This window comes from Vanrija albida (genome assembly GCF_041260175.1).
Source record: "Vanrija albida strain AlHP1 chromosome Unknown contig_4, whole genome shotgun sequence".
NCBI lineage: Eukaryota > Fungi > Basidiomycota > Tremellomycetes > Trichosporonales > Trichosporonaceae > Vanrija > Vanrija albida.
The window spans coordinates 2,838,015-2,864,709 of NW_027191423.1; the positions used below are offsets into that span (position 1 = coordinate 2,838,015).

General features: G+C 64.6%; 11 protein-coding genes across 11 annotated transcripts; 6 read left to right on the plus strand and 5 right to left on the minus strand.

The window, feature by feature from the left end:
• Positions 1–1,765: 1,765 nt before the first annotated feature.
• Positions 1,766–2,682, minus strand: Q8F55_005858 (uncharacterized protein; the record flags this gene model as incomplete). Its single annotated transcript, XM_069354336.1, has 2 exons — positions 1,766–2,197; positions 2,236–2,682. 2 exons carry the CDS (start codon positions 2,680–2,682, stop codon positions 1,766–1,768), a joined length of 879 nt encoding a protein of 292 aa, XP_069208978.1.
• A 367-nt stretch (positions 2,683–3,049) lies between these two features.
• Positions 3,050–4,048, plus strand: Q8F55_005859 (uncharacterized protein; the record flags this gene model as incomplete). The annotated part of the gene is made up of 5 exons (XM_069354337.1): positions 3,050–3,056; positions 3,106–3,171; positions 3,222–3,457; positions 3,510–3,819; positions 3,867–4,048. 5 exons carry the CDS (start codon positions 3,050–3,052, stop codon positions 4,046–4,048), a joined length of 801 nt encoding a protein of 266 aa, XP_069208979.1.
• Positions 4,049–4,954: 906 nt separating this feature from the next.
• Q8F55_005860 (uncharacterized protein) lies at positions 4,955–6,731 on the minus strand (the record flags this gene model as incomplete). The annotated part of the gene is made up of 4 exons (XM_069354338.1): positions 4,955–6,345; positions 6,390–6,546; positions 6,585–6,610; positions 6,647–6,731. 4 exons carry the CDS (start codon positions 6,729–6,731, stop codon positions 4,955–4,957), a joined length of 1,659 nt encoding a protein of 552 aa, XP_069208980.1.
• Positions 6,732–9,866: 3,135 nt separating this feature from the next.
• Q8F55_005861 (uncharacterized protein) lies at positions 9,867–11,135 on the plus strand (the record flags this gene model as incomplete). Its single annotated transcript, XM_069354339.1, has 2 exons — positions 9,867–10,131; positions 10,393–11,135. 2 exons carry the CDS (start codon positions 9,867–9,869, stop codon positions 11,133–11,135), a joined length of 1,008 nt encoding a protein of 335 aa, XP_069208981.1.
• Positions 11,136–11,392: 257 nt separating this feature from the next.
• On the minus strand, positions 11,393–12,002 carry FIS1 (Mitochondrial fission 1 protein; the record flags this gene model as incomplete). Its single annotated transcript, XM_069354340.1, has 4 exons — positions 11,393–11,472; positions 11,507–11,596; positions 11,655–11,819; positions 11,864–12,002. 4 exons carry the CDS (start codon positions 12,000–12,002, stop codon positions 11,393–11,395), a joined length of 474 nt encoding a protein of 157 aa, XP_069208982.1.
• A 787-nt stretch (positions 12,003–12,789) lies between these two features.
• On the plus strand, positions 12,790–13,348 carry GCV3 (glycine cleavage system H-protein subunit; the record flags this gene model as incomplete). The annotated part of the gene is made up of 3 exons (XM_069354341.1): positions 12,790–12,889; positions 12,942–13,088; positions 13,125–13,348. 3 exons carry the CDS (start codon positions 12,790–12,792, stop codon positions 13,346–13,348), a joined length of 471 nt encoding a protein of 156 aa, XP_069208983.1.
• A 256-nt stretch (positions 13,349–13,604) lies between these two features.
• On the minus strand, positions 13,605–16,488 carry ROT2 (glucosidase II; the record flags this gene model as incomplete). The annotated part of the gene is made up of 2 exons (XM_069354342.1): positions 13,605–15,718; positions 15,753–16,488. 2 exons carry the CDS (start codon positions 16,486–16,488, stop codon positions 13,605–13,607), a joined length of 2,850 nt encoding a protein of 949 aa, XP_069208984.1.
• A 471-nt stretch (positions 16,489–16,959) lies between these two features.
• On the minus strand, positions 16,960–19,772 carry Q8F55_005865 (uncharacterized protein; the record flags this gene model as incomplete). The annotated part of the gene is made up of 9 exons (XM_069354343.1): positions 16,960–17,078; positions 17,115–17,222; positions 17,260–17,530; positions 17,576–17,857; positions 17,895–18,202; positions 18,472–19,015; positions 19,071–19,328; positions 19,364–19,575; positions 19,613–19,772. The coding sequence occupies 9 exons, from the start codon at positions 19,770–19,772 to the stop codon at positions 16,960–16,962; spliced, it is 2,262 nt and encodes a 753-aa protein (XP_069208985.1).
• Positions 19,773–20,107: 335 nt separating this feature from the next.
• Q8F55_005866 (uncharacterized protein) lies at positions 20,108–20,887 on the plus strand (the record flags this gene model as incomplete). The annotated part of the gene is made up of 3 exons (XM_069354344.1): positions 20,108–20,575; positions 20,628–20,787; positions 20,838–20,887. The coding sequence occupies 3 exons, from the start codon at positions 20,108–20,110 to the stop codon at positions 20,885–20,887; spliced, it is 678 nt and encodes a 225-aa protein (XP_069208986.1).
• Positions 20,888–21,375: 488 nt separating this feature from the next.
• On the plus strand, positions 21,376–23,981 carry Q8F55_005867 (uncharacterized protein; the record flags this gene model as incomplete). The annotated part of the gene is made up of 2 exons (XM_069354345.1): positions 21,376–22,222; positions 22,258–23,981. 2 exons carry the CDS (start codon positions 21,376–21,378, stop codon positions 23,979–23,981), a joined length of 2,571 nt encoding a protein of 856 aa, XP_069208987.1.
• A 728-nt stretch (positions 23,982–24,709) lies between these two features.
• Positions 24,710–26,498, plus strand: Q8F55_005868 (uncharacterized protein; the record flags this gene model as incomplete). The annotated part of the gene is made up of 5 exons (XM_069354346.1): positions 24,710–24,813; positions 25,069–25,113; positions 25,261–25,337; positions 25,461–25,628; positions 25,684–26,498. 5 exons carry the CDS (start codon positions 24,710–24,712, stop codon positions 26,496–26,498), a joined length of 1,209 nt encoding a protein of 402 aa, XP_069208988.1.
• Between the last annotated feature and the right edge of the window lie 197 nt (positions 26,499–26,695).

Here is a 26,695-nt window from a genome sequence, read left to right on the forward strand (position 1 = left end):
ATCCCCATCTCGGACGTGCTCAAGGGCTGCAGCATCTTTCTGCAACCGCAAGACTACCCCGACAGGACTGGCGATTGGGATTTGATCCAAGTGAGTACACCTCTGGTCCTTCTCCCCCGTGCTTGTGCTTGCCTGCCCTCTCATGGCCCCTTAATTACACTGACACCACAGAAACATGGCGGTCGTGTCGTGTACGACCCCTCGAGCCTTGATGTCACGCACGTCATTGTCCACGTTCCCGGCTTCAAACCTCGCGGCCCGTGCTATCAGCACACCGTGTCCAGCTCCTCCCAGTCACCTGACAACCACGACTGGGGGCTAGACGCACTTTTGGTACGACATACCATGAACCCGGAGAAGCGACGCACCGCCTCTCAACCTGTTGTGGTGGTTGAGCGCGGGTGGCTCAGAGCATCTTTGCGTTCTCGCGCTCTTCTCGTTGAGCGCGCTTTTGGTGGATACCAAGTCAGGTGAGTAACTCTGCCCTTGAGATACCAACCGCAGGAGACGTGGACCTAATGCTGATGATCCTCGGACAGGGGCACGACCCATGGGCCAAGCAGCACTGCTCCCGGTACCAAGAGCTGGATCAAGCGCCCGTTTGTCCAACCTCGCGCTCCCGTCACAGCGACAACCACTGTACCCCAAGTGCAAGTCCCCTCGGCGTCTCCGCCGACGGCCCCACGCAAGCACACTGTCACCGCCGATGACATCTTTGGGGACTACTCCATGTCCGATCTTTTTTCGAGCAGCTCCGACAGCAGTGCGGCCACCACCCCCGTCAAGTCAGAAGGACTGCCCTGCACCTTCCACACTGGCTCCCCTGAGCAGAATCAAACCGACGACAAGATCGCGCCCTCTCCCATCGTCACTCCCTCCCATCCCAGAACCCCCAGCACCCCAAAGATCCCGGTTGAGGAAAATTCTATCTCTCCAGCGAAGGAGAGGGCACCGAAGCTACCAGTGCAACCGCCTCTCGAGGTCAAGGACAATGTTCCCCCGCAGATATTCTGCCACTCCCTTCAAGAACCTGTCAAGTTCTATCTGGCTGGAGCTCTGCCTTCGCTTAGTGCTATCATCCTGGTGAGTAGAGCTCCTTTTTTGACACGTTGTTTAACCCCAAAGATTCACGGCGGCCAAAATGTTCCAAAGGAGACCGCCCACGTCGTTGTTGTTCCGCTTGATGCCAACGTACGGGCCACTGAGCTCGCCCATCGGGATCTCGTGCAGAGGAAAGGGATACGGCCCCTTGCCCAAGTGGTGTCGCACGACTGGTTGTGGCACTGTATCAAAGAGGGTGCCATGTTGCCCACTGACGAGTACCTCGTCAAGTTGGCGGGGGGCAATGAGAAGCGTCGCTGCGTCGGTGCATCTCCCCAGGCCAGTCCGTCTGCCACCCGTACACCTAAGCGCTCCCGACAGACGCGTTGAGTGCGCCAGCCAGTAGTTTGACGAAAAGTCTACGCTGAGCCTTTCCATCGCAGGGGGGGAAGGAAATGCCCTTCACTCACACCCTGCTCTACTCTGTTACCTGTACCCATGCCCATGCACCCATATGTACTCTCTTGACTGACAATTGGTCAAAGAAGAATACTGCTCACCCGCCCACGACAAATCACTGGTCAATCATCTTAGCCCATATTCTGAGATGATGGCGGCGAGGGGAAGCACAAGTACCCCAACATCAATGCATACAGTTCTGGGGCCACGCGGCATGCCAACTGGTGGCCAGCAGTGCTGTAACGCTCGCTAATGGATGGCGCCATCATGCTTCCTCCTGGGTGCCAACTCGGCGGCGCTTCGCGGCAGGCGGGGGATTCTCTCCGTCCGTGTGGTTCTCGTCGGCGTCGGCGCTGAGGTCCGCATGATCCTGGCCGCTCTTGCCCTGGGGTTGGCTCTTGGTGTTCTTGAAAACGTCCTCGGTGTGCTTGTCCGATACGGCTACGCTATCTTTGGGAACGGCGGCAACATTGTTGCCCTTCTGGATCCTGTACTGTTCAACCGGGCGGCGCTTTCCATCGAGAATGCTGTCGTAGACCCAATTCGACGATAAGACAACGGCAGGATGGTCGATGTGGCGCTTCTTGATGTAATCAAGGAGCTGGATTGACTCTGGGTCGGCTTCGAGGTGGTTTACACCACTGTCGAGGATGTGGAACATCGCCTCGTCGCGCGCCACCAACTCTCCACCTGACGCCTAAAATCGTCAGCTTATGAGGCAGACGTGGGACGTACAATGATGTAATTGACGACCTCCTTGTTTCCACTTGGGACGTGGAAGGCAAGAGCGGCACCGCGGTACGCGAACACGTTGTCAGGGGTGGGTGCGGCCTCACCCTCCCCTGGGTAGCGCCCGCCGGGCTGGGTTGAGAGAAATCGTTGCTGGTCTACACGGTTGCCAGGGTTGCTGGCGACCTCTTTGGCAGATGCGTCCTCTTCGCCGATACCGTGTGAGCGGCAAGCGAGTTGTGCCGCCTGAGTCTTGGCCAGTTGCTCGGTGCTCTGGCGCGCGCTCTCCTGCATAAAAGGGTACACCGGGAGGGTGACCCTGCACCGGAATAACGGGTGAACAATTCCCTTGATCGTCTTGTGATCGGGGTAGACAGTGTAGCTGGGGAGTGGGAGACCGCATTCTTCGAGGTAGCGGGCGAGGGTGCCGCAGGCGTGAGGGTCGAGGCCCATGTTTGGGGTGAAGGTTGAGCTGGTGGCGAGGTGGGTTAGGAGTTGTAACGAGGTGGGCGAGCCAGTGAAGGAGAAGTTGATTTTTGTCGTTCTTTTGAGGGAGAAGAGTGAGCAAGTGAGTGGCGGCGGGCGGTAGACACGCGCTGGCAGGCGGCGTGCATTCGCCCCGCGGGCACTCGAAATCGAACCACACCACAGACCGCCACTGTTGATGCCACACACACAAGGCGTCCCTGGGCTATTAAATGGGGGTTCCATTTATACTTCCGTCATCTCAATGTCCAAGTCCGTTCTGTCCGTCATTGTGGACGAGCAACTTGTCCACAGTTCGACTTTGTTTACATCTCTTACAATAACAACCATCGCGATGGCAGGTGCGTGATAGCTGCTGTGAGACGCGTAGCAGTGCAGCTGACCGCTCAGACCACCAGGCAATCTTGGAGGAGGAGTTCGAGGTGCTCGAGTCCATCTTCCCCGACGAGTTTGAGAGTGGGTCCAGCGACGTTGAGCAGGGTCACGTCACGGCTAACCCACTACAGAGGTCAGCGACAATGAAGTGAGGATACGCATCGAGCCAGAGGAGGAGGTCTCTGGGCACCCATGTGAGTTGTGTTGCTGGACCGAGCTGACGCCAGTGTCCCTTGTGCTGGTGGTCACGTACCCACCAACATACCCCGACGTGATCCCCGAGCTATCGCTGGAGGAGATTGACGAGGAACTCGGCGAGCTGCGCGAGGGCGAGGAGGAGGAGGTTGTGGGTCAGCTGAACCAGGTCGTGAGTGCCAGCATGTGCCCTGTCTGGCCGAGTCCAACTGACGTGCGGTTAGGCCGAAGAGTCCCTCGGCATGGCCATGACGTTCACGATCGCGACCGCCGCGCGCGAGACGCTCTCCGCACTGATCAACTCGCGCAAGGTGCGCGAGCAGGAGGAAGACGAGGCCCGAGCGCGCGCGTACGAGGAGGAGGAGAAGAAGAAGACGCGCGGCACGCCACTCACTCCGGCGCTGTACGCCAAGTGGAAGGATTCGTTCCGCGCCGAGATGGCCACGAAGAAGGCCAAGCAGGCCGAGGACGCGATGCGCGCGCTGCCCGCCCGCGAGCGTGAGGACTGGCGCAAGAAGAATGCGCGAGCAAGTGGTGGGTCGACAGCTATGAGTTCGTGCCTTCTAGCTGACCACCCCCAGGCCGCCAGCTGTTCGAGACGGCCAAAGTATCGGCAACGTCGGACGAGGCGCTCTACGAGGATGGCGAGGCCGTCGACGTGTCCCAGTACACGCGCGAGGAGCGCGATCGTGCCCGCTGGGAGGAGGAAGCCAAGGAGGAGCAGGCGGGGCACGTCGCACTCGACGACTCGGACGACGAATAGACGGCGGCGACGGCGAGGCGCGAGCGCCGCTGATGGCACGACGGCACGACTGCATCACTTGCACATACATGCTTCGAGAGAGGCGACTAATGCATACGGTTTACTCCGCATGCTGTCGGTGGCACGACGGGGCGACTGCACACTTGCTCGTCCCTGCTTCGAGAGACGACTGATGTGTACGGTCTCCTCCGTGCGTCCGTACAGGACCACAGGCTGCGGACCTCACAGACGAGGGCGGCGACACGATGGCAGGAGCGTACCACTTGCTCATACCTGCTTCGCGACGGGCAACTAATGCATACGGTTTACTCACAGGCCCACGACCGCAACTTGACAACAAGCTTCTGACCCCCCATCCCCTGCCCTCCGCGCGTCTCTGCAGGCCCACAGGCCGCAAACCTCGACAGCCTGGACCACGAATATGTTGGAAGAAGCGAGCGCGGCGCGATCTCTACATACATAGTGGCGGCGGCGCCGCCACTCTCTTGTACAAGCACTCTAAGTAGCGTCGTTGCTCTCTATGTTATCCATTCAACGTCTCTTGCAACAGAACACACGAGGACGGCGACACGATGGCAGGACCGTACCACTTGCTCATACCTGCTTGCGACGCGCGCGACTAATGCATACGGTTTACTCCGCATGCCGGCGGTGGCACGATGGGTGTGGCGGCACACTTATTCGAGTGGCGACTGCATCTCCTCCGCGCGTCCTTGCAGACCCACAGCCCCAAACCTCGACAGTTTGGGCCACAAACAAGCGAGGGCGGTGACACAATGGCAGGACCGTACCGCTTGCTCATTCCTGCTCCGCGACGCGCAACTACTGCATACGGTTTACTAACAGGCCCACGACCACAACTTGACAACAAACTTCTGAACCCCATCCCCCTCCCCCCGCAACCGCCTACACCCTGCTGTGGGCGCTCTCGACGTGCGCGATCTCGGGCTTCTTCTCGGTCGAGTCAACGCGGCCGAGAGTGGCATCCTGGGCGAGCTCGGGCGGCGGCGGAGGGATGCCGTTGGGCGGGAAGACCTTCTTCTGGCGGAACTGCATATGGCGAGACGCGCCGTCGAACAGTGGGCCCATGCACTCGATCGGAATGCCCTTGGTCTCGGGGATCCAGAAGAAGGTGAAGACCCAGGTGGCGGCACAGCAGAGGCCGTAGAATATGAACGTGTACCCGCCGCACTTTGCAAACATGTGCGGCGCCGACATGGTCGCCGCAAAGCTCGACAGCCACTGGGTCGACGCGCCGAACGCGCCCGTGAAGCTTCTGAGCGAGATGGGGAACAGCTCAGCTGAGACAATCCAAGCTAGCGAGTTGCCGCCCCATGACCAGAACCACGAGTAGAGCATGATGGCGGCGATGGCGGCCTTGCCGCCTGCGACGCTCGAGGGCGAGTGGAGGCCGCCGTTGCTCGGCTGGGCGATCTCGACGAACGCGCCCATGTAGATGAGGCACACGGCGCACGAGGACGCCGAGAGGAGCCATGGCAGGCGGCGGCCAGAGCGGTCGACGATCCACAGGCAGAAGGTGATGGCGCCGACGGCCTTGACGAGGCCGTAGTAGCCCGTGTACAGGAAAATGTCGGTGCCCGTGATGCCGACGGCGCCGAACAGCGTCGGCGAGTAGTAGTTGAGCACGACGGCGCCGCTAAAGTTCATGAGGATGAACATGACGAAGAGGATGATGAACCGGTTGCGCAGGGACGGGATGCGGAGCTCGCGTGAGGCGGCGGCGAGGTAGGGCATGATGCCACTCTTGCCGCCTGCCAAGTGGCGCTCCTCCTCGATGACGCCATTGAGGAGCGCGATCTCCTCCTTGATGTACCGGTGGTCTGCGGGGAGCTGGCGGACGTAGCTCAGGACTGCGAGGCACTGCGCCTCGCGGCCCTTGCGGAGGAGCCAGCCGGGCGACTCGCGCAGGACAATGGACGCGACGAGGAGCATGCCGCCGGGGATGAGCTGCACAGCCATTGCGACGCGCCACGCCTTGTTCTGCGACACGTCCATGTGCGCCGTGATGCCGTAGTTGATCCAGAAGCCAACGAGGCTGCCGGTCTGGTACGCGATCTCAAAGTAGCCCGTGAGCTGGCCGCGGATGGGCGGCGGCGCAAACTCGGAGATGAAGGTGGGCACGACGGCAGTGAGGATGCCGACGGCGAAGCCCGTGATGGCGCGGCCCGCGAAGATCATGCCGAGGTTGTGCGTCGTCACGGTCATGAGGATGGCACCGATGTTGAAGAGCAGGGCCGAGACCTGCATCGGACGCTTGCGGCCCCACGCCTCCATGACTGTGGGTGAGTGGCCGTGCCACGCGCCACAGTGGCCCACTCACCAGGCCACGCAAACACCGCGCCGAAGAAGGCAGAGCCGGTGAACGTCGCGGTGAGATTCGTCGTGTAGTTCTTCTGCTCGTCGGCCGTCATCTTGTCAATGCCAAACGCGTGCTTGAACGACGGGCGGGCGATGGTGGTGCCGATGAACGCGCCGTCCTGCGCGTCAGCCACGAGCTCACACACGCGCCACTCACGTAGCCAAACGTCAGGGCCGACATGCCTAGCCGTCAGCTTGCACCAGACCCGCGCTACTCACCGCACACACACGCGAGCATGTACACGCGCCAGTTGTACACCTCTGGCGGGGTGGGGCGGTCCTCGATGCGCTTGAATCCGCCCATGGTGACTGGCTAGGGCTGGGGGGTGTGGGGAAGAGAGGTCCACCCCGCGTTCAGGCCTTTATGAGCTCCTATTGCTCCGGCGCGGGGTTAGGATGTGCCCATGGGGCCGATGGGGGGGGGGGGGCTTGCCGGGGGACGGGGGGGGGGGGAAGATCCGGGGTCTGATACGCATGCCACAGGCGCTTGGGCGGCTCCAGGCGGTAGCGGACGGTTTCTGCAGTGCTGCGGACGGGCAAGTCGCGTTGTTTGTGGAGGTTAGGCACTCGCCGTTGCCCATCCATATGCCGGCCGTAAGAGCGTCTATTCAGTCGCAGAGGGGGTGAGGGAGTGTTAGTAGCCGCCCTACCCCACTCGGGCCGTCATCGGCCCGTCCGAAACACGCCAGTCATGTGCTCAATGGGTAGGGTCCTCGGTGAACTCGAGTGCCACGGATCGTGGGGCGGGCGGGAAGGTGATTCCGGAGTCCGGCGGCGGGTATCGAGCGGGTCGAGCAACGTTGCCGTTCGATTCATGGCGAAAAGAGGCGCTCAAGGTGGATGTTGCCGGCTTGGCTACTGGGGAAACACGCAATGTGATCGCGCGCGACTTTCCGGTCCAGTGTTAGCGTCGAGGTGTGTCAGGCGGTCGGCTGTGGACTTTACGACGTTGCGAGCTCGAGTTGCGGACGGGGCAAGCACGTGAGAGCCAGCCCTGTTATCCCGTGGATGTGGATATTATGTGGAAGTGCGCCGGGTCGCGATAACGCCTGGGGCAAGGCCTGCGCGGTGGTGGCGTTGAATCGCGGCGGATGTGCCCCGCTCCCAGGCGACTGTGCCAAGTCAGCCTCGCAGGATGACAATGCTGGGTGACGTCAGGAGGAGTAGGAGTCGACCTCGAGCTGCTTACTTACTCATCTCTTGCTGGCGAGGACGGAGTCATTCGTGGCTGGGACAGACTCGTGACAAGCAAACAAGTGGCCCAGCCCATCGGCGGTCGCTTCAATCGGCACCGAGGTGGCGTGGGCCGCCCTTCTCCGCCGACTCCAACAGCCGCCCTTCTCCGCCGACTCCATCGAGTACTCGTACGCATACATTGTCGTCGCCGCAAACGTGCCGAGTGTACCGAGTGTCGCCCACGTCATGGAGGACCCACGCACCCCCACTTGATATGAACTCACATGCGAGCCTGGAATCAACGGCAGCCTGTGGAATCCGATACGGCCGCCGGCGGCAACTAGTGTGGGGTCGCGTGGGGTGAGTGGCGACTGTGGCGGCAACGGGCATACGGCCGAGGCGGCATCCTTCGTGACCGAGGCAGGTCGCACTCCACGGCCATGCCCGAGGGGTCGTGTCATTGATAAATGCGAGGCAACTCTTGGTCTGCGATGCACTCCCACACCATCGAGCACTCGTCTCTGAGCACTCCCACACGCAGACACCCACACAAGCTCACGCCCACCCACACCCACCCACACCATGCGCTCCACCCGCCCAGCAGCCGCCTCGACGTCCCACCTCGCGTCCGTCCTGGCCGGCACGACACTGGCCCGCGCCAGCCTCGCGCGCACCGCGCCGCGCCAGGTGCACACCCGCCCCGGCGCGGCGGTGCGGAGCAGTGCACCTGTGGCTGCGATCACTGCCGCCCCCGCCAAGCCCGCCGCCTCGCGGTAGATGGCTGCATCGCGATCGTGAGTTGCTTGCTGGCGCCTCGTCCGCTGTTCTAACCCGCCCAGCGTCGCACCACAAACAATGGAAACAAAGTTGCATCAGCAGCATGATGCACCGCCGGCCGGTGGGCCGGCCGGCGACGACGACAAGGACGACGACAACGAGAGACGCGCACGACGTCTGCTCGCAGACACGACCCAGGCCCAATGCCACCCAGTTGTAACAGTTGTAGCACAATGTAAAGGTCACATATGCGTGGGGTTGCCCAGCCGACCCAGCCGACCAGTGGTGCTCGGCACGCGCGGCGAGTGCTAAGCCCACTATCTTGCCCCACAACTCACGTAGCGGCACTCCCCGCCGCGTCACATGCATATATCGTACGAGCTGATGGGATGCAGACGGTGCAAGCCAGACGGTAATGTTGTTGTCGTCGAGCGTGATGCATTAGTGCCCCCAGTGATGCCACGGCCACGGCCCACGTTCAGTCCATCACACAACCTACCCCATCCCCGCTGATCCTCGCGGGTGCTTCTTCTCGAACTACGAACCTATCTGCTGCAGCGCTGCAGCAGACAGAAGGGGACAGAAGGGGGACTGACGGGTGGATGTAATGAGTGACGTGCTGAGGTCACTCCTGGGTACTCATAAGCCACGGGCAGTGAAAATTGGCACCCCCCCGTGGCTCAACACCAAGACGTCAAGTTTTCGAGTGCACGACAACGCAACGTGCCGCAGTGTCGCGTCCAGCTCGCAATGAAATTGCTATAGATGTGTGCTCGCAAGGAAGGCGGGTGCCATCGGCTCCGCGAGCTCGGTCCACCAGCGGGGACGGCGGGGACGGCGTCGCCCCGCGGCGGGTGAGTGGGTCCCGCGCGGCGTGCACCAGTCCGGCTCGCGACTGCCGTCGAGGTGTTGGAGGCGGCTGGAGACGCGGACGTCGGGGTGCCAGCGGCAGCTGTCGCCCAGGCTCGGAGGACGTCAAGAGGTCAGGTCAGCGCTGTGAGTTCGGTGCAGAGCCGCGGCCAGCGCGTCCAAGGCATAGTTTGGCAAGATGGCAGGCTCGACAAGCAGCCGTACCGACCACAGCTGCTCTTGTATCTCGCCAGCCCGTGCATCTCGACCGCGGCGAGCGTCGGCCTGATGCGACCCGCCGCGGTTGCAAGCAGCTCGCCGAAAGCCACATTGCGCGATTCCACCCACCCTGCGCTGCCCGCGGGCCAAACCCCGGCGCGGCAAGTGCCGGCATCGCGCGGGTGTTGTTGCCCTCCCGCCCCTGGGTGGGTCACCTGGGCGAGGCGGGCTCAGTCGGCCGGGTCAGGTGGCCTCGCCTCGTTGCCCCGTCTGGCACTTGCCGCGTCGAGCCGTGAGCAGCAACGCCGAGGCTCATCCGTCCCGGCCCAGCGACCCGGAGCCCGGCCCGGGACGCTACTTAACCACTTCACCCCGCCCTCCCCCCTCCCCTCCCCTCCCCATCACACTCACCAGCACAATGACTACCGCTACCAAGCTCTGGCCCAACGGCGTCTCGGTCCCCCTCACGACCGCGTTCAAGCCCGACGAGAGCATCGACACGGACGCGATCGCGGCCCAGGTCGTCCGCCTCGCCCAGGCCGGCGTCGGCATCGTGCTGCTTGGCACCAACGGCGAGGCGAGCCACCTCAGCCGCGAGGAGCGCAAGCTCGTCATTGCGACTGGGCGCAAGGCGCTCGACGGCGCCGGCTTCGCCAACACCCCGCTGCTGGCTGGTACTGGTGGTGAGTTGCTTCGGGCGGGTGGATGGGTTTGGGGTGGGGGAGGTGGGGCGGAGAGGGTGGGGCTGTAAGCGGGCAGTAGTAGCCACGCGAACGCCGGCGCTGGTGCACGGCTGGCGTAGCGCGGCGGGTGTGCATGAGCACTTGCCGCGCGTCGGTGCGGCCCCCCCCCACTCACCCGGCGCCTTCTCCCCCACTCAGTCGCCGCTAGCGACGGCCCGCCCTAGCGACGGCCTGCACCCCCCGCACAAGCTAACCCCCCAGGCGGCTCGGCCTCCACGACCATCGAGCTCGCGCGCGACGCCAAGGAGGCCGGCGCGACCCACTCGATCGTCATCTGCCCCGGCTACTTTTCGTTCGCCATGGGCCGCGACCGCCAGGCCATCCTCGGCTTCTTCAAGAAAGTGCTCGACGAGTCGCCGCTCCCCGTCATGATCTACAACTTCCCCGGTGCCGCCGCCGGCATCGACCTCAACAGCGACGAGCTCATCGAGCTGTCCGAGCACCCCAACTGCTTTGGCGCAAAGCTCACCTGCGCAATGATCGGCAAGGGCCAGCGCCTGGCCGCGCACACGCAGAGCGCAGACTTCCTCGCGCGCCACGGCGCCGGCCTCAAGCAGACGACCGTCACCGGCCAGTGGCAGGTCCTCCCCGGCTTCTCAGAGTCGCTCCTCCCCGCCGTGCTCGCGCGCCACACCGGCTGCATCACGGGCACGGGCAACATCTTCCCCAAGACCATCAACCGCCTGTACACGCAGACGGTCAAGGGCCTCGCTGGTGACGCGGCCGCGCTCAAGGAGGCGCTCGAGCTCCAGGACCGCGTCGCGCGCTCCGACTTTATTATTGTCAAGGCCGGCATCCAGGGCACAAAGTACGCGCTCGACCACTTTGTGCAGAAGGGCCTCGGCGGCGTCGCCCGCCTGCCCCTCGGCCCGGTCTCGCCCGAGGTCAAGAAGCTCGTCGAGGACGAGCTCAAGGGCGACTGGGAGTTTGAGCAGAGCCTTTAGAGGGCTGAGATTTGTACAACATGGGCATTGTAGGGTGGTGGGGCGTGTATGCACGAAATGCATGGGAGAGGGACCACGGAGATCGAGTACCAAGGAGATAGAGTTACAGGCGGCTACAGGGGTAGCTGGGGGCAGGTGAGCGAGGAGGCGAGGGGGCGAGGAAGCAAGGAAGCGACGCGACGGGCACGCGGTGGGCGGGGCGGCGGCACACGGCCGTTGCCGCGGCAGCACCGCCAACCCACACCGCAGCCGCCGCACTACTTGCGCGTCGCCCGCTTGATGACGCTGGCGAGGACGATGCCGGTGACGGCAGCTGCGCCGGCAATGATGCCCATGCCTGGAGTCAGCTCGGCCCAGTACGCCGCACCCACCAATGTACCCGTCGCGCGTGACGGCCTTGTCGATGAGCTGGCGCAGCGACTGCGCCTGCATGTTTTCCGGCTCGACAGCGAGGAGGAGGTCTGGTGGCGGGCGTCAGCTCGTCGTCGTGGTTCGCCGCTGCCAGCTCCCCCCACCCACCGTTGAACGTCCGCGCGTGGCTGTAGTTGCGCAGCTTGTAGTACCCGACCGCAATGTAGAAGGTGCACTCGCGCCTGTGGCTCGGGGACGCCGAGTAGATCTCCTGCAGCAGCTTCACGCCCTCCGTCTGCAGTTCTGGCGCGGCGGATTTGACGAGGCCCCAGCCTGTGGTGTGAGCGAGCTGCTGCTGCGACGCCCGCGCCACCCACCATAGTTGAACTTTGACTGCGACGTCACGTGCCCGCTCTCAATCTCCTTGTAGTACTGGTTGCGGAGGACCTCGAGCTCGTCGTACCCGAGGGATGTTTCCGCCTCGGCGGCGTACGGGAGGTCGGTGGATGATGCCATGGGGGTGGGGGGCACTTGGGTTGCGGGGTGGTGGGTGTGGGCGTGTAGTGGCGTGCGCTCGTCGTGCGAGAGTGAGTGGGCAGAGTTGAGAGTGTGAGTCGAGTTGCGACGATGCTGTACACAACCAACTCGTGCGCCGCGTCAGTGACGACGGAGATCGGCCGGCAGCGGCGACGGCGGCAGGCGGCGAGGCGACGAGCAATCGATACGGCGCGCGGGATCATTCTCGCAGCCTCGGTGGGAGCCGCGTGCCCAAGTAGCCGGTGGGCGGTGGGTGGGGGGCGGGGGCAAATGGGGCGACAAGTGGCAGCCAGCCAGCCAGCCAGCCAGCCAGCCAACGGAGCCAGCCGCGCATGCGCCGATGCAGCAGCACCAGCGCCGAGCCCCGCCCCGCCCCGCACCGCGCCGCCCGACATTCGGCTTGTGCACTTGCCTGTCTGCCCTGCGCCGGCGTGGAAATGCGTGTCGACGCGGTGTGGAAATTGTCTCGTCCAATCCCGTGTGGCTGATGGAAATGGCGGAGGCGTGGCCAGCGCCGCGTGAACCGTTAGCCGGGGGGTAATGGGCGCGGCGCCAGTTCTAATGGGCATCTGGGACATTCCTAATTCCCCCGCTAATGGGCATTAGGGCGCCCCTGCACGGCGTGTTTTCCAAGCCTGGGTCGCGATTGGAAAATGATGTCACGACCAACCATATCCCAAACTGCCGGCTGGCACCACTCGTATCGTCGACAATCTCGCTGTCTCTCTTCTCCTCCTCACCACATCCCACCACTCACCCCCTCGCCATGTCCCTCCGCGCCCTCGCCCGCCCCGTCGCCGCTGCCCTCCGCGCGCCCCGCGCCGCCGTCGCTGCGCCCCGCTTCGCCGGCGTCCGCTTCGTCTCGAGTGAGCCCCAGCCCCGCCGCGCCCACCCCAGAGCCAGGACTGACGCACCCAGCCCGCTTCTCCAAGGACCACGAGTGGGTCACGTACGACGAGGCGACCAAGGTCGGCACGGTCGGCATCACCGACTACGCGCAGAAGGCGCTCGGCGACGTCGTGTTCGTCGAGCTGCCTGCCGAGGGCACCGAGGTGGAGGAGGGCGGTGGGTCGCGGCCCCGAGGGCACAGCTGATCCCCAGAGTCGATCGGCGCCGTCGAGTCGGTCAAGGCCGCGTCCGACATCTACGCGCCCGTTTCCGGCGTCGTGACCGCCATCAACGAGGCGCTCGGCGACCAGCCGTCCCTGCTCAACAAGAGCCCCGAGAAGGACGGCTGGCTCGCAAAGATCGAGATCAAGGACGAGGGAGAGTTCCTCGCCCTCCTCGACGCCGACGCGTACAAGGCCCACTGTGAGGGTGCTTAGGCGTGCCAGCCAGTGGCGCGAGTTGTCTGCGTAGACGAGATCAGATGGAGAATACGATGTACAGGCTCAACCCGGGAGAGTGGGGGGGACGCGAACGGGGCAGGCCGCTGACGGAACTGACCAGGGGCCGACTGACCATGGGACCGAGGGCGCGCGCCGCTGCTTCTTGCGCTTACCTCTGACAATACACAACCGCCCTCACGCCCGCATTCACTTCACGCTTCATGTCTACTGCTCATGTCTATCTACGCCCCGCCTAGGCAATCTCAATCACCCAGTCGTCCACCACCTTGACCCCCGGGTTCTTGATCACCAGCACGCTGCTCTCGCCGCCCTTGTTGGCCACCTTGAACTCAAACTCGGCCTCCTTGCCGCCAACAGTCACAGACGACGGCAGGCCGCGGAAGCCGAGCACGACGACGCGCTCGACGCCGACGTGCGCAATCTTCTTGGCCCACGCGTTGTCGGCAGCATTGTCGCCCGTCTTGGTCGACGCGAGCGAGCCAGCGTACCCCTTGCTCTTGAAGCTGAGCGCGCGGTGCACGTACTCGCCCGACTCGAACCCGTAGCCCTCGCCGTCGTCGAGGTACAGCTGACCCTGTGCGTTGCCGTCGCGGTCGAGCGCAACGACCAGCGAGAAGGGGTCCTGCCACATGAGCGTCGACGCGCGGCGCACGCGCTGGCGCGAGGGCACAATGTGCCCGCCCTGCACGAGCAGAGGGAACGACTCGAGCGGCGTGTCAATCGTCACGTTGCGCGGCTTGGCAGACGCGGGGAAGACGCGGTCGCTAAAGTAGTCGTAGTACGGCTGGTTGTCGGCCAGGTAGACGTCGGTCGTCGTCGCGCCCTCGGTCACGACCGGCTTGAACAGCAGGCCCGAGTCGCCGACATAGTACTGGTCGTCGACGGCAAAGCCGCCCTCGTCCTCGGGGAAGTAGGCGTACTGCGGCCAGATGACGGGGTAGCCGTGCGTCGCGGCGTCGTGGAACGCATTGTACCACGTCGGCAGGAGCTGGTAGCGCAGGCGGATGGCGTCGCGGATGTAGCCGCGGATCGGCTCGTCAAACAGGTACGGCTCGCGGCGCTTGGTGTCGATGTGGGCGTGCGCGCGGAAGAAGGGCATGAACGCGCCCGCCTGGTACCAGCGCACGAGGATCTCGTGGCTCGGGTTGCCAAAGAAGCCGCCGACGTCAGAGCCGACAAACGACATGCCCGCGATCGAGTTGGAGAGGAACACGGCCGTCTCGCCCGCGAGGTGGTCCCACGTGCCGAGGTTGTCGCCGATCCAGATGGCGCCGTAGCGGTGCGAGCCAGCGAAGAAGGAGCGGGAGAGAACAAACGGCCTCTTGGCGTCGGCCTCGCGCACCGTAATCGCATGCTGCGTCTGGTTGTGGAACATCATGCCGTTGATGTTGTGCACGTCGCGGTGCTCCCACCCGCCGACGTGGATGTTGTCCTTGGGCATAGTGATCTCGGGCCCGTCGAACACGGACGGCTCGTTCATGTCGTTCCAGATGAAGAGCGCCTTTGTCGAGTCCTTCCACACGCCAAACGTAAACATCCTGGTCCACCACTCCCACGACTTGGGGTTGAAGAAGTCCACCCACACCGACGAGCCGGTCCAGCACCAGCCGTCAAAGTTGTTGCCGTCGGCCTTCTTGATCAGAATGTCCTGGTCACGCGAGTCGGTGTAGATGCGGAACGAGTCCTGCTTCTTGACGTGCGGGTCGACGATGGCGACCATCTTGCGGCCCTTGGACGCGACCTCGTCCTGCATCTTGACGGGGTCGGGGAAGTTCTTCTTGTCCCAGTCAAAGTAGCGGTGCTCCTCTGCGTACTCGATGTCGAGCCACGTCACATCGAGCGGGATGTCGACCTCGTCAAACTTGTCCTGCACCTCGATGACCTCGGCCTGCGTGTTGTAGTTCCACCTGCACTGGTGGTAGGCCGTCGCGAACTGAGGCGGCATCTGCGCCGGGCCAGTGAGCTCGGCGTACTGCTTGAACAGGTCGGTGGGGCGGGGGCCGGGGAGCAGCAGAAAGTCGACAATGCCCGACTCGGACACCCAGTGCGTCTTGACGCCCGCGTCCGTGTGCGCGACGTCGACCCACGTCTCCGAGCCGACGAGGTTGAGCACGCCGACCGAGCTGTCCTTGTTGTGCGCGTGGAGCAGCGGCACGGCGCCGTACAGCGCCATCGACGAGTCGGCAACGTACTCGAAGATGTCGACGTTCCACAGGCGGTACGGCTCGGTGTAGTACGACCCCTCGCCGACGGTGGACGGGAGTGAGAGCGGGGACGCGTGCTCGGGCAGGCCGAAGACGTGGTCCGAGCCGGGGAAGCTGAAGTCGAGCGAGAAGCCCTCGGGGCCTGGGGGTCAGCAATGCCCGTCCCACAAACTCACCCTTGGGCTTGGAGTCGGTCCACTGCTTCCAGCGCTCCTCGAACAGGTCGTTGTCCTCGGCCTCGAACCACGAGCGGTCGGGGGTCTCGGGCGCCGCGAGCACCTTCTGGCCCTCGCCCTCGCCCTCGCCCTCGGCACCCTCGACCGCCTCGGGCGCAGGCTCAGGCTTGGAGCGGAAGTGCTCGACATGGAACAGGCTGCGCTCGTTGAACACGACGAGCGGGGTGCCGTGGCGCTTCTGCACAATCTTGAGGGGCGAGTGCGTGATCTCGAGCGTGAGCCCGTCCTCCTTGGCGCCGTACGAGACCGTGCTGACGCCGTCGGCGGTCGTGAGGCTCGCCGAAGCCGACAGCGCAGGCTCGGCCTCGAGGAGCGCCCACCGCGCCGTCTCGTTATACCTGCGCCACTTGGTCGCCGAGCCCACCTCGTCGGCGCGCACGCGGACGACGCCGGCCTCGAGCGCGTCGACGCGCAGCGAGAAGCTGATGTCGGGATAGAGCGACGACGTGAGCGGGAACGTCCAGGATCCCGCGCTGGTCGAGGGCGTCTGCGCTCCACTGCCGAGAGTGTACGGCGACTCGAAGGCGCGCTGCTCGGCAGCCGCGGCCTCGGACCGGGACGCAATGCTCCGCAGCCGGCGGCAGAACGACGTCTGCGCGCATTCCTTGAAGTCCTGTTTTTTTACTGCGAGGGCGGGCGCGAGGAGCACCGCGAGGGCGAGGAGCGTGAGGCGCATGCTGGGTCACCGCAGCTTGGTGTTGGTAGCTGCAGCGCGTGTTTGTGGAGAAAGAGTGAGATGTGACCGCCGGTGGCATCATGACGTGGGGCGGCAGCGACCACGCGCTTTGACGTGGCAACCGCACGCGACTGTGGCAGCGGTACCTCCACCGGGAACCTCCACTTGGCACTTGGGTGAGCCCCGACATGAAGGACCACTCCAGGCCATGCTCGCAACACCGGCGAGGAATCAAACTGAACAGCATGAGGAACCTGGGACTGGGCTGCTCAAGAGCACATGCAATGCCTGCACCGCTTGCACACGCCGCGGCAGAGAAAGCGCGACGCCTGACAAAGGGCGACACCCGACTACCCCCGCCTGGTGCTGTCCGTGCACCACCTCCGCGTCCAGGGCTTCTGCATGCCCATGTCATCTCTATGCACAACTATCCCTATGAAATCCGAGCAGGCTGCTCATGTCCAGCCCTGCTTAGGCGGAGAACACCTCAATGGCAAGCGGGTACTCGCGGCCGTGGATGTCGCGCACCTCGGTGACCGGGATGCCGGTCCAGTTGCGACCGTTGGCGACGGCCTTCTTGATGAGAGGCTCTGGGGAGTTAGTATAACGGACACCGAGCAACTCACCATTCTCAGGCGAGACGAAGGTGCGGTGGTAGACGCGGAGCGTGACGGCGCGCGAGAGGACCTCGGCGAGCTCGGCAAACGTGTCGAGCTCCTGGATGCCCTGGGTGTCTGGTGGGTAAGCAATGGTGTGCAAGTGAATACCCACCCGGGAGGAAGATCACCGCACGACCGCCCTTGAGACCGGCAGGAGCATACGCCGTCTCCCAGTACGCGCCGCGGGTCTCGCCCTTGCTGTAGATGCCCTTGAGATCGACGTGGTAGCCCTCGTCAAAGTCGGAGATGACGCCCAGCTTCTCCGGGGCGTATCCCGTGTACCCCTTGCGACCAGTGTGAAGGCTGGTCTGGTACTCGACGAGGGCGTTGCGCGGAAGCTCGGAAGCACCAACAAACGCCACGGGGGCACCAGTGAAGTTGTTCTGTGTCGTCAGCTTTCCTCCATGGCTAAGAGTAGCTTGACGCACCTGCGCTGCCCAGAGCTTGTACGCCTCGGCAGACACCCACGGGCCCTCGGCACCAGCGCCCTTGGGCTTGTGGAACCACGCGACGGCGCCCTCGCCCCAGCCCTGCCAGCCACCGCCGGTCGCGTTGGGGTCCTTGAGCGCGTCGATGATGCGACGCGTGTGCTGGAGCGCGAGGGCCGCCTCGTGCGGGTACGGGCTGCCGGGGGCGACGGGGTACTCGGGGAGAGTGAGAGACGCCGGGCGGAGGGGAATCTGGCCGGCGATGTGGAGGCGGCCGTCGACCTGGTGGGTCAGCTGATGACATCGCACGTACACCCACCGTGACGGCCTGCGAGTAGGGCCCAATGTTGGCGGGGGCCCAGTAGCTGGCGCTCTGGACGTGGAGGGCCGAGCGGTCGCCGACCTTGTGGCCGCTGTGGGCGACGACGTCGTCAAAGCCGACGACCTCGACGCGGACGCGCTCGCCTTGGGGGAGGGGGACGGCGACGGTGGCGCGCGAGGGAGGCGAGGTGCCAAAGTTCTGGACGTAGGCAGCGTTTGCGACTGGGAAGAAGGTCATGCTGGATAGGAGCAGTGTTACGTGGGTTGCCTGGAGAGGGAGAGAGAGGTTGTGAAGTGCGAGTTGAGCTGTATAAGGAAGACGAGGAAGGCGACGTGTCAGTAAAGTACCACGGGCGGGGTGGGAGTGTCCTTGCTCGATCAAAGCGCGTGCCCCCCCTTCCTTCCTCGCTCGCCTCCTCGCACTGGCACTGGCACTGGGCGCCCTTCCCTTCCCCCCCGTTGTGCAGCGCGCGCCGTTCCCTCTACGCCCAGCACGCGGCCACGCAGCATCGTCGCCCATTTCTCTGTTTCTCCCTCCTCCCCCTCTCTCTCCCTCCATCTCTCGCTCTGCTCACCTTTGATGGCCTCAAAGCACTGGGTCAATTCCTGTCCGACGTCTTGGCCGTCTCTTGTTGATCCAGTTGCTGTGACTGCAAACCATTGCTCGTGTCGTCCAAACCGAACAGACACGCCGTCGCCGTCGCGGTGGTCGCTGCCGCCTTGACCTCTTGGTTGGTTGTCGATCACTTCACCGCTTTCGTCATTCGTGCCTCTTTGTGGCTCACTCGCACTCGCACCCTCCCCCGCCTGGATCGCCACATTGTCGCCAATGTCGTCGAGCAGCTCGAGCCCTTCTTCGTCCAAGTCTTCCCTCCCCGGCACATCGTCTGCGAGTCCGAGCAGCACACGCAGCTCGGCCACGCTCGGCCGTGTCCACCCTTCCTTGGGCACGAGATCGGCCTCGTCGATCCGCAGATAGGCCACAGGAGACGGCTCGGGGTCGGTAAGAATGACCTCGGATCGCACAATGCGCAAGCGGTGGGAAAAGAGGGGCGTGTCGAGCGTGAGCGACTCGTACTCGCCCCCCTCGCCAGCAGGGTGTGCGCCGTACATTGCTTCCTGGACATCATGGTTAGCCACAGTATACACGCCGATAGCCAGCACCGGCACTCACCAATCGGGCGAGATGAGGGAACAGCTGCGCCAGCGACTTGCCGACGTGCTTCTCTCCCAGCCCGACACCAGCGACCTTGACCAGGATGGCGTCGAGCCCGCTGTTGATCATGCTGCTGACAAGCGGAAGCTGCTTGCTCTGCCACAGGTACGCGAGCGACGTGAGCCCAAGGCGCTGGCACACGTGCTCTATCCGCAGGCGCTGATAGTTGGACAGGATCGCACCAGACGCAACGGCCGTAGCGTCGGGGTGTGCCACCTGGTGTCAACAACACAGCTTGGTACCGCACCTACCAGGATGTCCTTGAGAAGCGCCGTCAAGTCCTCGGTCTCGTCTCCCTCCCGGCCCGAACCCTCGCCGCCGCGCTCTCGCGACCCGTACTCGGCGCCCTGCTCGACCGCCTTGCCGCGAATCACGCGCGAGAAATGTGGCAATCCCAGAGCCTTGGCAATGAGAGGCGGCATGCTCGTCCCGACCGACTGGTACATGTGTGAGTCGAGCTCGTCTGGAGTGTCAGGGGGGTACAGCGTCGGGTCACGTACCGACGCTCGGCGGCGGTGTGAGGGTGCCAGTGGCCACGACCTCGTGCCCGTTGGCAACGACGTGCATGAGGTTGAAGCAGCTGTCCTTTCCGCCGGATACGAGGCAGATGACCTTGTGCTTAACGCCTGGGAGGCGTAGCTCGCTGCTGCTCGCTGCCATGGCTGTGTGCGCGTCGATGTTGTTATGGACGCGATGATGCAGGACTGTTCGCTGACTTTTGACGCTCGGCCCTCTCCCTCCACCATGGACGGAGATTGGACTCGTCGCCGCATCCTTGAGTGACGCGATGACGTCTGTTGTTTAGGCTCCAAGCGCTGCCAGCCAGCCAGCAGCCATGTCGGCATCGCTCTCCCCATCTCCCCCCAACGACGGCCACCTCATCTCTCAGCAATCGCACGCGCGAGCCGAACACCCGAGGCTCGGAACACACCCACACCCCACAACACACGTTGGCATTGCCCACTCACTCACTCACCCACACCACCACACCATCCATGTCGTCGCTCCGAACAGGCCTCCTCCCCCAGCTCCTGCGGGCAGCCCACGCGCCGGCCCGCCCCGCACCCGCGCACGCATCCCGCTTCTTCTCCACCCCGCCCAACGCTGCATCCAGCTTGCGCTCCCGCTTCCAGCAGGCACAGGTCGTCGCGCGCGCGAAGCCGGCCCCCAAGCCCCGTGCATCCAACGCGTTCCTGTACGCCATCGGTCTCGGCCTCGCGGGCGTCACCTTCGGCCAGCGCACCAAGCTTGACGCGCCGGCCCCCGCACCCGCCGGCATCCGCCAGACATACGTCAACCCGAACCCGCCCGCTCGCGTCGCCGATGACCCGCCCGTTGAGAGCATCCTCTCCATCGGCCAGTTGAGCTTCGGCGCCGTGTGTGGCATCTCGGCCGGCGTGTTTGTCAAGAAGGGCCTCAAGGCGTTGGCGTTTGTTCTCGGTGGCATCTACGTTCTGCTTCAGGTGAGTTGGGCTTGCAGTATGACTATCAAGCCCTCGATGCTTACAGCCCAAGTACCTCTCGTCCAAGAAGTTTGTGTCTGTCGACTGGAAGGCCATCAACAACAGCTATGACAGCAAGATCGGCACGACTGGCCCAGACGGCAAGGTCTCATACCCGTCGGTCAAGCAGGTGTACAACGGCTTTGTTGACTTCCTGACTGCCAACTTCCAGCGTGAGTGGTTGCGTGTGGGCGCAACCTGGGCGACGCTGACATTGCTGCAGAGCGTGCTACCTTTGTGGCTGGCTTCCTCCTCGGTCTCCGCGTCGGATAGTCGCCGCATGGGCGTGTGAGGCGGACAAGCCGTCGAGAATAAATGAAGACTATGGCGTGTACTTGTTGTGTGTTCACGATATGCATGCATGCCAGAAGGAGGGAGCAGGCAAGCTTGCTTGGGACCTTGGGGTGCTGCTGATGCTCCTCGACGACTGTCAGCTTGCGTAGCCCACCACATCACAGCCAGAGCATCCGCACCCAGCACTCAGAGCTGGCATCTAAGCAGTCAGGGTCTTGCCACGTGGACCACGTGGGGAAGAAAAGTTGGCATCGATCGTTGCAGGATTGGTTCCGCGCGTCGATTGACCTTGAGTGGCCGAACGACTGTTACGACGAGGACGAGACGACGACGTCGCGACGACTTGCAACCAGCACATCACACTTTTGACCACAACAAAGACATTTGCCCCTCTTCACGCTCACCCCCTTGCATTGCATCGACCCCCCGAAAAGAAGGACGACGGCCCTCCCGCTCGACGCGCAAGCATGTCGCCTTCATCAGCCCAATGGCACTCTGTATCCCCACACACGCGGCCACTCTCCATCGCAATCTTGGAGCTCGCACCGACCTCGGTCACGCTCGCCCTCACGCGCTCTCCGCCCGGAAATAGCCCCAGCCCATCAGGCTCGGCAAACCACCACACGCCGGCACAGCACGTCGTGCACTCGCTCTCACACCACCAGTCTCACAACCACGGACACGCTGGCTCGTCGTCCCATGCCAACAACAGCGGAAAGAAGAAGAAGAAGAAGCGCGGCGGCGCGTCGGGCGGTAACCTCAGCGTGCCGCACGGCGCGGATAGCGAAGACGGCGGGGACGATGGAGACGACGACTCGGGCGGCCCGCACGGCTTCATCCCCGGCGCGTACCCCTTCTCGTCGATGCTCGCCGACGGCCAGACGTTCAAGGACATGCTGAGCCACGGCGTGGTGATCACGGTCGACGGCATGCCGTGGTCGCGCATCGTTGCGCATGTGAGCGACGACGCGGACGACGAGGACGGGTTGGGGGCCGGTGCCAACGGCGACGGCGAGGACGACGACGCCGACTGGGAGGACGACTGGGAGCACGCCGGCAACGACGAGGACGAGACGAATGTGCCCGGCGTTGCGACGGTCGCTCGCCGGCGACGGGGTCACCGGCAGTCTGCTGGCGCGAGCGATGCCCATCGACCGCAGGGCACCAGGCCGACGAGGAGCCACGCCGCGCACGAGAAGCAGCCGCGCTGGGACCGCGAGAAGGCTGTTGTTGTCGTGTACGACTTGGATCCGTCGAAAGAGCACGAGATTGAGCTCCAGATTGTTGGACTGGTCAGCGAGGCCAAGGAGCTTGGTGAGTGCGGCGTGTTGGGTAGCGCTGACTGTCAGTTCCCGTGTCGAATGCCATCCTGATCCCTCCGGTGTCGCCGTCCAACTCGACGCTGCATGCGCGGTCGAGAGCAAACTCGCTGCGGTCAAGATCACGGCCAAGATCTCGGTCAAACTCTGTCAACACGGCCCCTCCGGGCCCATCGCCTCTGGGATCGTCGCTGCTCCCCGAACCGCCATCCTCACCGGGCCGGACACCGCCGTCAGGTTCGGACGCTCATGTTGTGCCGACATCGATCCTCAGCCCGCACGATGCGCAGACTGCGCAGACACGACACCTCATCGCTGCTGCGCTTGCTGAGCGTGAGCACTTCCAGCTCCAGATCAAGGAGGCGCGCAAGACGGCCCAGCGGTCCGAGGCCTCGCTGCGAACCGAGATCGAGTCGCTGAAGAAGAGCAACGAGAAGGCCGGCAGCAACGACCAGCGCAACAAGCAAAAGTACCTCGCACTGCAGGAGCAGGTCAAGCAGGGCTGGGCGGCTGCCGAGACGACAAACGAGGAGGCGGCCGAGATCAGGAACGGCCTGCCCGAGCTCGAGGCCAAGCTGGCTGTTGTCAATGACGAGGTCGAGGGCGTGCGCGGCGAGTGGAAGACTGTCAAACAGCTGGAAGAAGACGCGCGCGAGGCGGACAAGAAGAACCGCGCCGAGGAGGACAAGAAGCTGGCCGACATCACCGCCAAGATCGACAAGCTGCGAGCCAAGAAGGAGAAGAAGGAGGCTGAGAAGTACGAGCTGCAGAAGAAGCTCGAGGATCTGGAGCGGCAACGCGAGGAGCTGGACCGACGGGCAGAGGAGGAAAGGTCGATGCGCCGGCAGGGATACTATCCCGGCTGGCACCAGCCACACCCTGGACCTGTCCCCGGCGACTATGGTAACCAGTTCGACAACCGCCCGTTATCCAACCGGCCATCTCTGACCAACCTCAACGCGGGGTACACTGGCCCGTCGTTCCGACCTCGGGGTGGATTCCAGCACCGGTTCCCATCCGGCGGCCGACCTCCGCCCGCAGCTGCGCCGCCAGGCCAGTTCTTCCCCGGAGGCGCGTCGTCTTCGACCTGGAACGCGCCGCTGCCAAAGGCGGCTGTCGGTGGTGGCAGCCCAGCGCTGGGCCGGGGGCCATCCGGCTCGGGCACCAACCCGGCAGCCGTGCCGTTCCTCCCCTCCACGGCCGGCGCCTCCCCAGTCGCGTCGACCGCCGCGGCCGACTCGGCACTGCACACGGCGCTGATGCCGCCGCATCTCCAGCACCGGATCTACCTGCCCAACAATGTGCGGCCGCGCCCCACGCCCAACTTCCACCCGCCGCCGTCGGTGCTCGCCGAGCAGGCCGCGCAGGCCGGTGCGCCGGCGTCGCCAGTCGGCGGGTCGGGCGCAAAGTCGCCCCTCTCGCAGCCTGCCTTCCCGCCTCTGCCGACGACTGCACCCGCCGTCCGGCCCTCGCCAGCGGGCACAGGCCCGAGCCTGGCGTCGATCGTGACGCGCGCCGTGCTGGCCCCGACGAGCCAGGTGCTCTCGCAGCCGGGCGCGCCCTCGCCCATCGGCACGGGCAAGCCGCGCACGGCGTCGACGTCGAGCCAGAAGGGCTCGCCGGTGGTCGCGCCGCCGCAACAGCAGCAGCCCGGGACTGCGTTCCCGCCCCTCTCGCCCACGGCGGCGCCGTTCACGTCGCCGCGGACGACGCCGCCTGTGACCACGCCGCCGGCGCGGGGCGAGAGCGCATAGTTGTCGTATAATCACTGTCATGCACATGTTAATGCTGCGGGGTGGGGGCCGGTGGGGTGGGGGGGCGGTTAGGGGGTGTGGTGCGTCGTTGTGATGGATCAGCGTCAGGGCGACGGCGCTTGGCATGGCAGTGATGGGAACGGCGCGACGGAGTGATGACGGAGTGATGCTTGGCTGGTCGGGCGAGTGGCCAGTTTGGGTGGCTCGGCGCTACGGCCCCGGCCAAACAAACACGAAGCCAGGGCCCGCCGGCCCGGGGACGATGCATGGGCTGGGGGTCTTTGTCACGTCACAGCCGCACACGCTCCCTCGCGTCTGTGATGCAGCGTTGCAGTAAAGCGCATGCATGCATGCAACCATGCCGTCGCTCCTCCCGCCGGCTGCGGACCCGCCTGCGGGCGACGTCGGCGACACCGCAAACAGGGTTTGTTTGTTGTTGACACGAAAACGCACCGAGTGGCGGAATTCGGCGCGTCCCCGACTGGCTGGCTCGTCCACTGCCCGCCGCTGGCCGCTCGCCCGCCGCCCCGCCCGGTCCGCAGCGGCGCAGCGGCGAGCGCGCAACTCTTTTGCATGCGATGCTGCTGCGCTCGACTTTGACTTGACATCTCTCCCCGCTCGTTCTCACATCGATCCGGCCGAGCGCATCGCACGACCATCGACCGCATCCCTCGTGTTTCTTGTCATCGCCCAACCCACCACACCACCCTCCTTGCCCCACCTCCGCCATGAAGACCACCGCCGCTGCCGCAGCCCTCGCGGCCGTCCTCCCCGCGCTCGCTAGCGCAGCGTCGTACCCCATCCTCGACTCGATGAAGGGCGCGAACTTCCTGTGAGTGGCCTGAGCCGGCGCGCGAAGCGCGGCGGCTGGCTGGGCTCGGCGACAACAAACACCGGCGTCGGTGTCGGCGTGCCCGTGCCCTTGCGCACGCGCGATGCCCTGCTCCACGCCGCCGCGCCGCGTTCGTCGCGTCCCCGGGCACCGCAAGCTGGCTACCCCCGCCGTCGCCGCCCCTACCACCTCCCTCCCCGTCGCCGCGCCCACCCCGCCAGCCCCGCCCCGCCCCGTGCACCGCTGACCCCGCAGCGACGGCTGGAACTTCCCCGTCTCGACGTACGACAACACGACCAAGTGAGTTTATACCACGGTGCGCCGGCGCGCACAGCCCGAGGTCTGCTTGCTGCAGACAAGGCGAGACGAGGCGAGGATTCGGCCTCGGCGCTCGCCGGCGCGATCCGACACCACCCCGAGTTGGCCGCCCCGCTCACACCACCCCAGCGGCGACGTCTTCTGGGCGACCCCGCAGAACACGTCCCTCCTCTACCTCAACGACGCGGGCCGTTTCGTCCTCAAGGGTGAGTTTGCGCGCGGCGCGGCGCGCGGCACGCCCACGCCCACGCCGCCCGCAGCGGGCAACTAGCCCGCCCGGAAGCCAAGCCACTTGACCACATCGAGCCGAGCCGCACTGACACACCAAGTCGACAACACGACCTTCGTGCCGTACAACGAGAAGCGCTACGCGCCGACCCTCTTCTCCAAGAAGGCGTACAACTCTGGCACGGTCATCGTGTTTGACGCGACCCACATGCCGTACGGCTGCTCGGTGTGGCCTGCGTTCTGGACCCAGGGCGCCAACTGGCCTCACGGTGAGTGGACCTCAGCGCAACTGCCCCGCAGCGCCCAGCTGACCCCGACGGCCAGGCGGTGAAATCGACATTGTCGAGGGCATCAACCAGCAGACCAAGAACCAGATCGCCCTCCACACGGGCCAGGTCTGCACCCAGTCCAAGTCGCAGTTCACCGGCACGCCCGGGTTCGACAACTGCACCATCGGCGCCAACTACGACGCCGGTTGCGTCGTCACCGACCCCAGCGAGAATTCGTACGGCGCTGGCTTCGCCGCCGCCGGCGGTGGAGTCTTCGTGACCGAGTGGACCGACCAGTTCATCAAGATCTGGTTCTTCTCGCGCGCCAACGTCCCGTCCTCGCTCACCGCCGACGCCAAGTCGATTGACACTGGCTCGTTCGGTACCCCCGTCGCGTGGTACGACTCGTCCACCTGCGACCTAAAGAACTCGCTCAGCGCGCAGACCATCACGCTCACCACGACGCTCTGTGGCTCGTGGGCCGGCGTCGCCTCGACCCTCGAGCAGACCTGCCCCCCGCTCACCGGCACCAACACGTGCTACACGCAGTACGTCATCAACGACGCGTCCGAGACGTACAAGAACGCCTACTTTGAAATCAACTATGTCAACGTCTTCTCCAGCGCGTCGTACGAGATCAACAACTCGTCGGCCGCCCAGTCCCACGCCGCTCCTGGCGGCTCCAAGGGCGGAGACAACTCGACCGCTGGCGCCTCGGCCGGCGCCTCGGGCTCGGGCAGCAGCGCCGCTCCCTCGTCGTCGGGCAAGGGCTCGTGGGCCCGCCCCGTCCTCGACACGTCGGTTGGCTACCTCGCCTGGGGTGCCGTCGCCGCCGCTGGTATCGCGAGCGGCATGGCCGTTGTCTTCTAAATAGAGCTGCCTCACCCGCCGCTTTCACAACCCGGCCTACGCGCCGCTTAGACGACAGGCTGCATCGTGTCTAGATTACCCTTCGGATCGCAGCCTCTCTTGATGGACAGTGGGCTCGTACCCTGATAGAACAATATCTCATGCATTGACGTATTTCTCGAGGCAGCGAGTCGTCGTGATAAAAGTACATGTGGTGT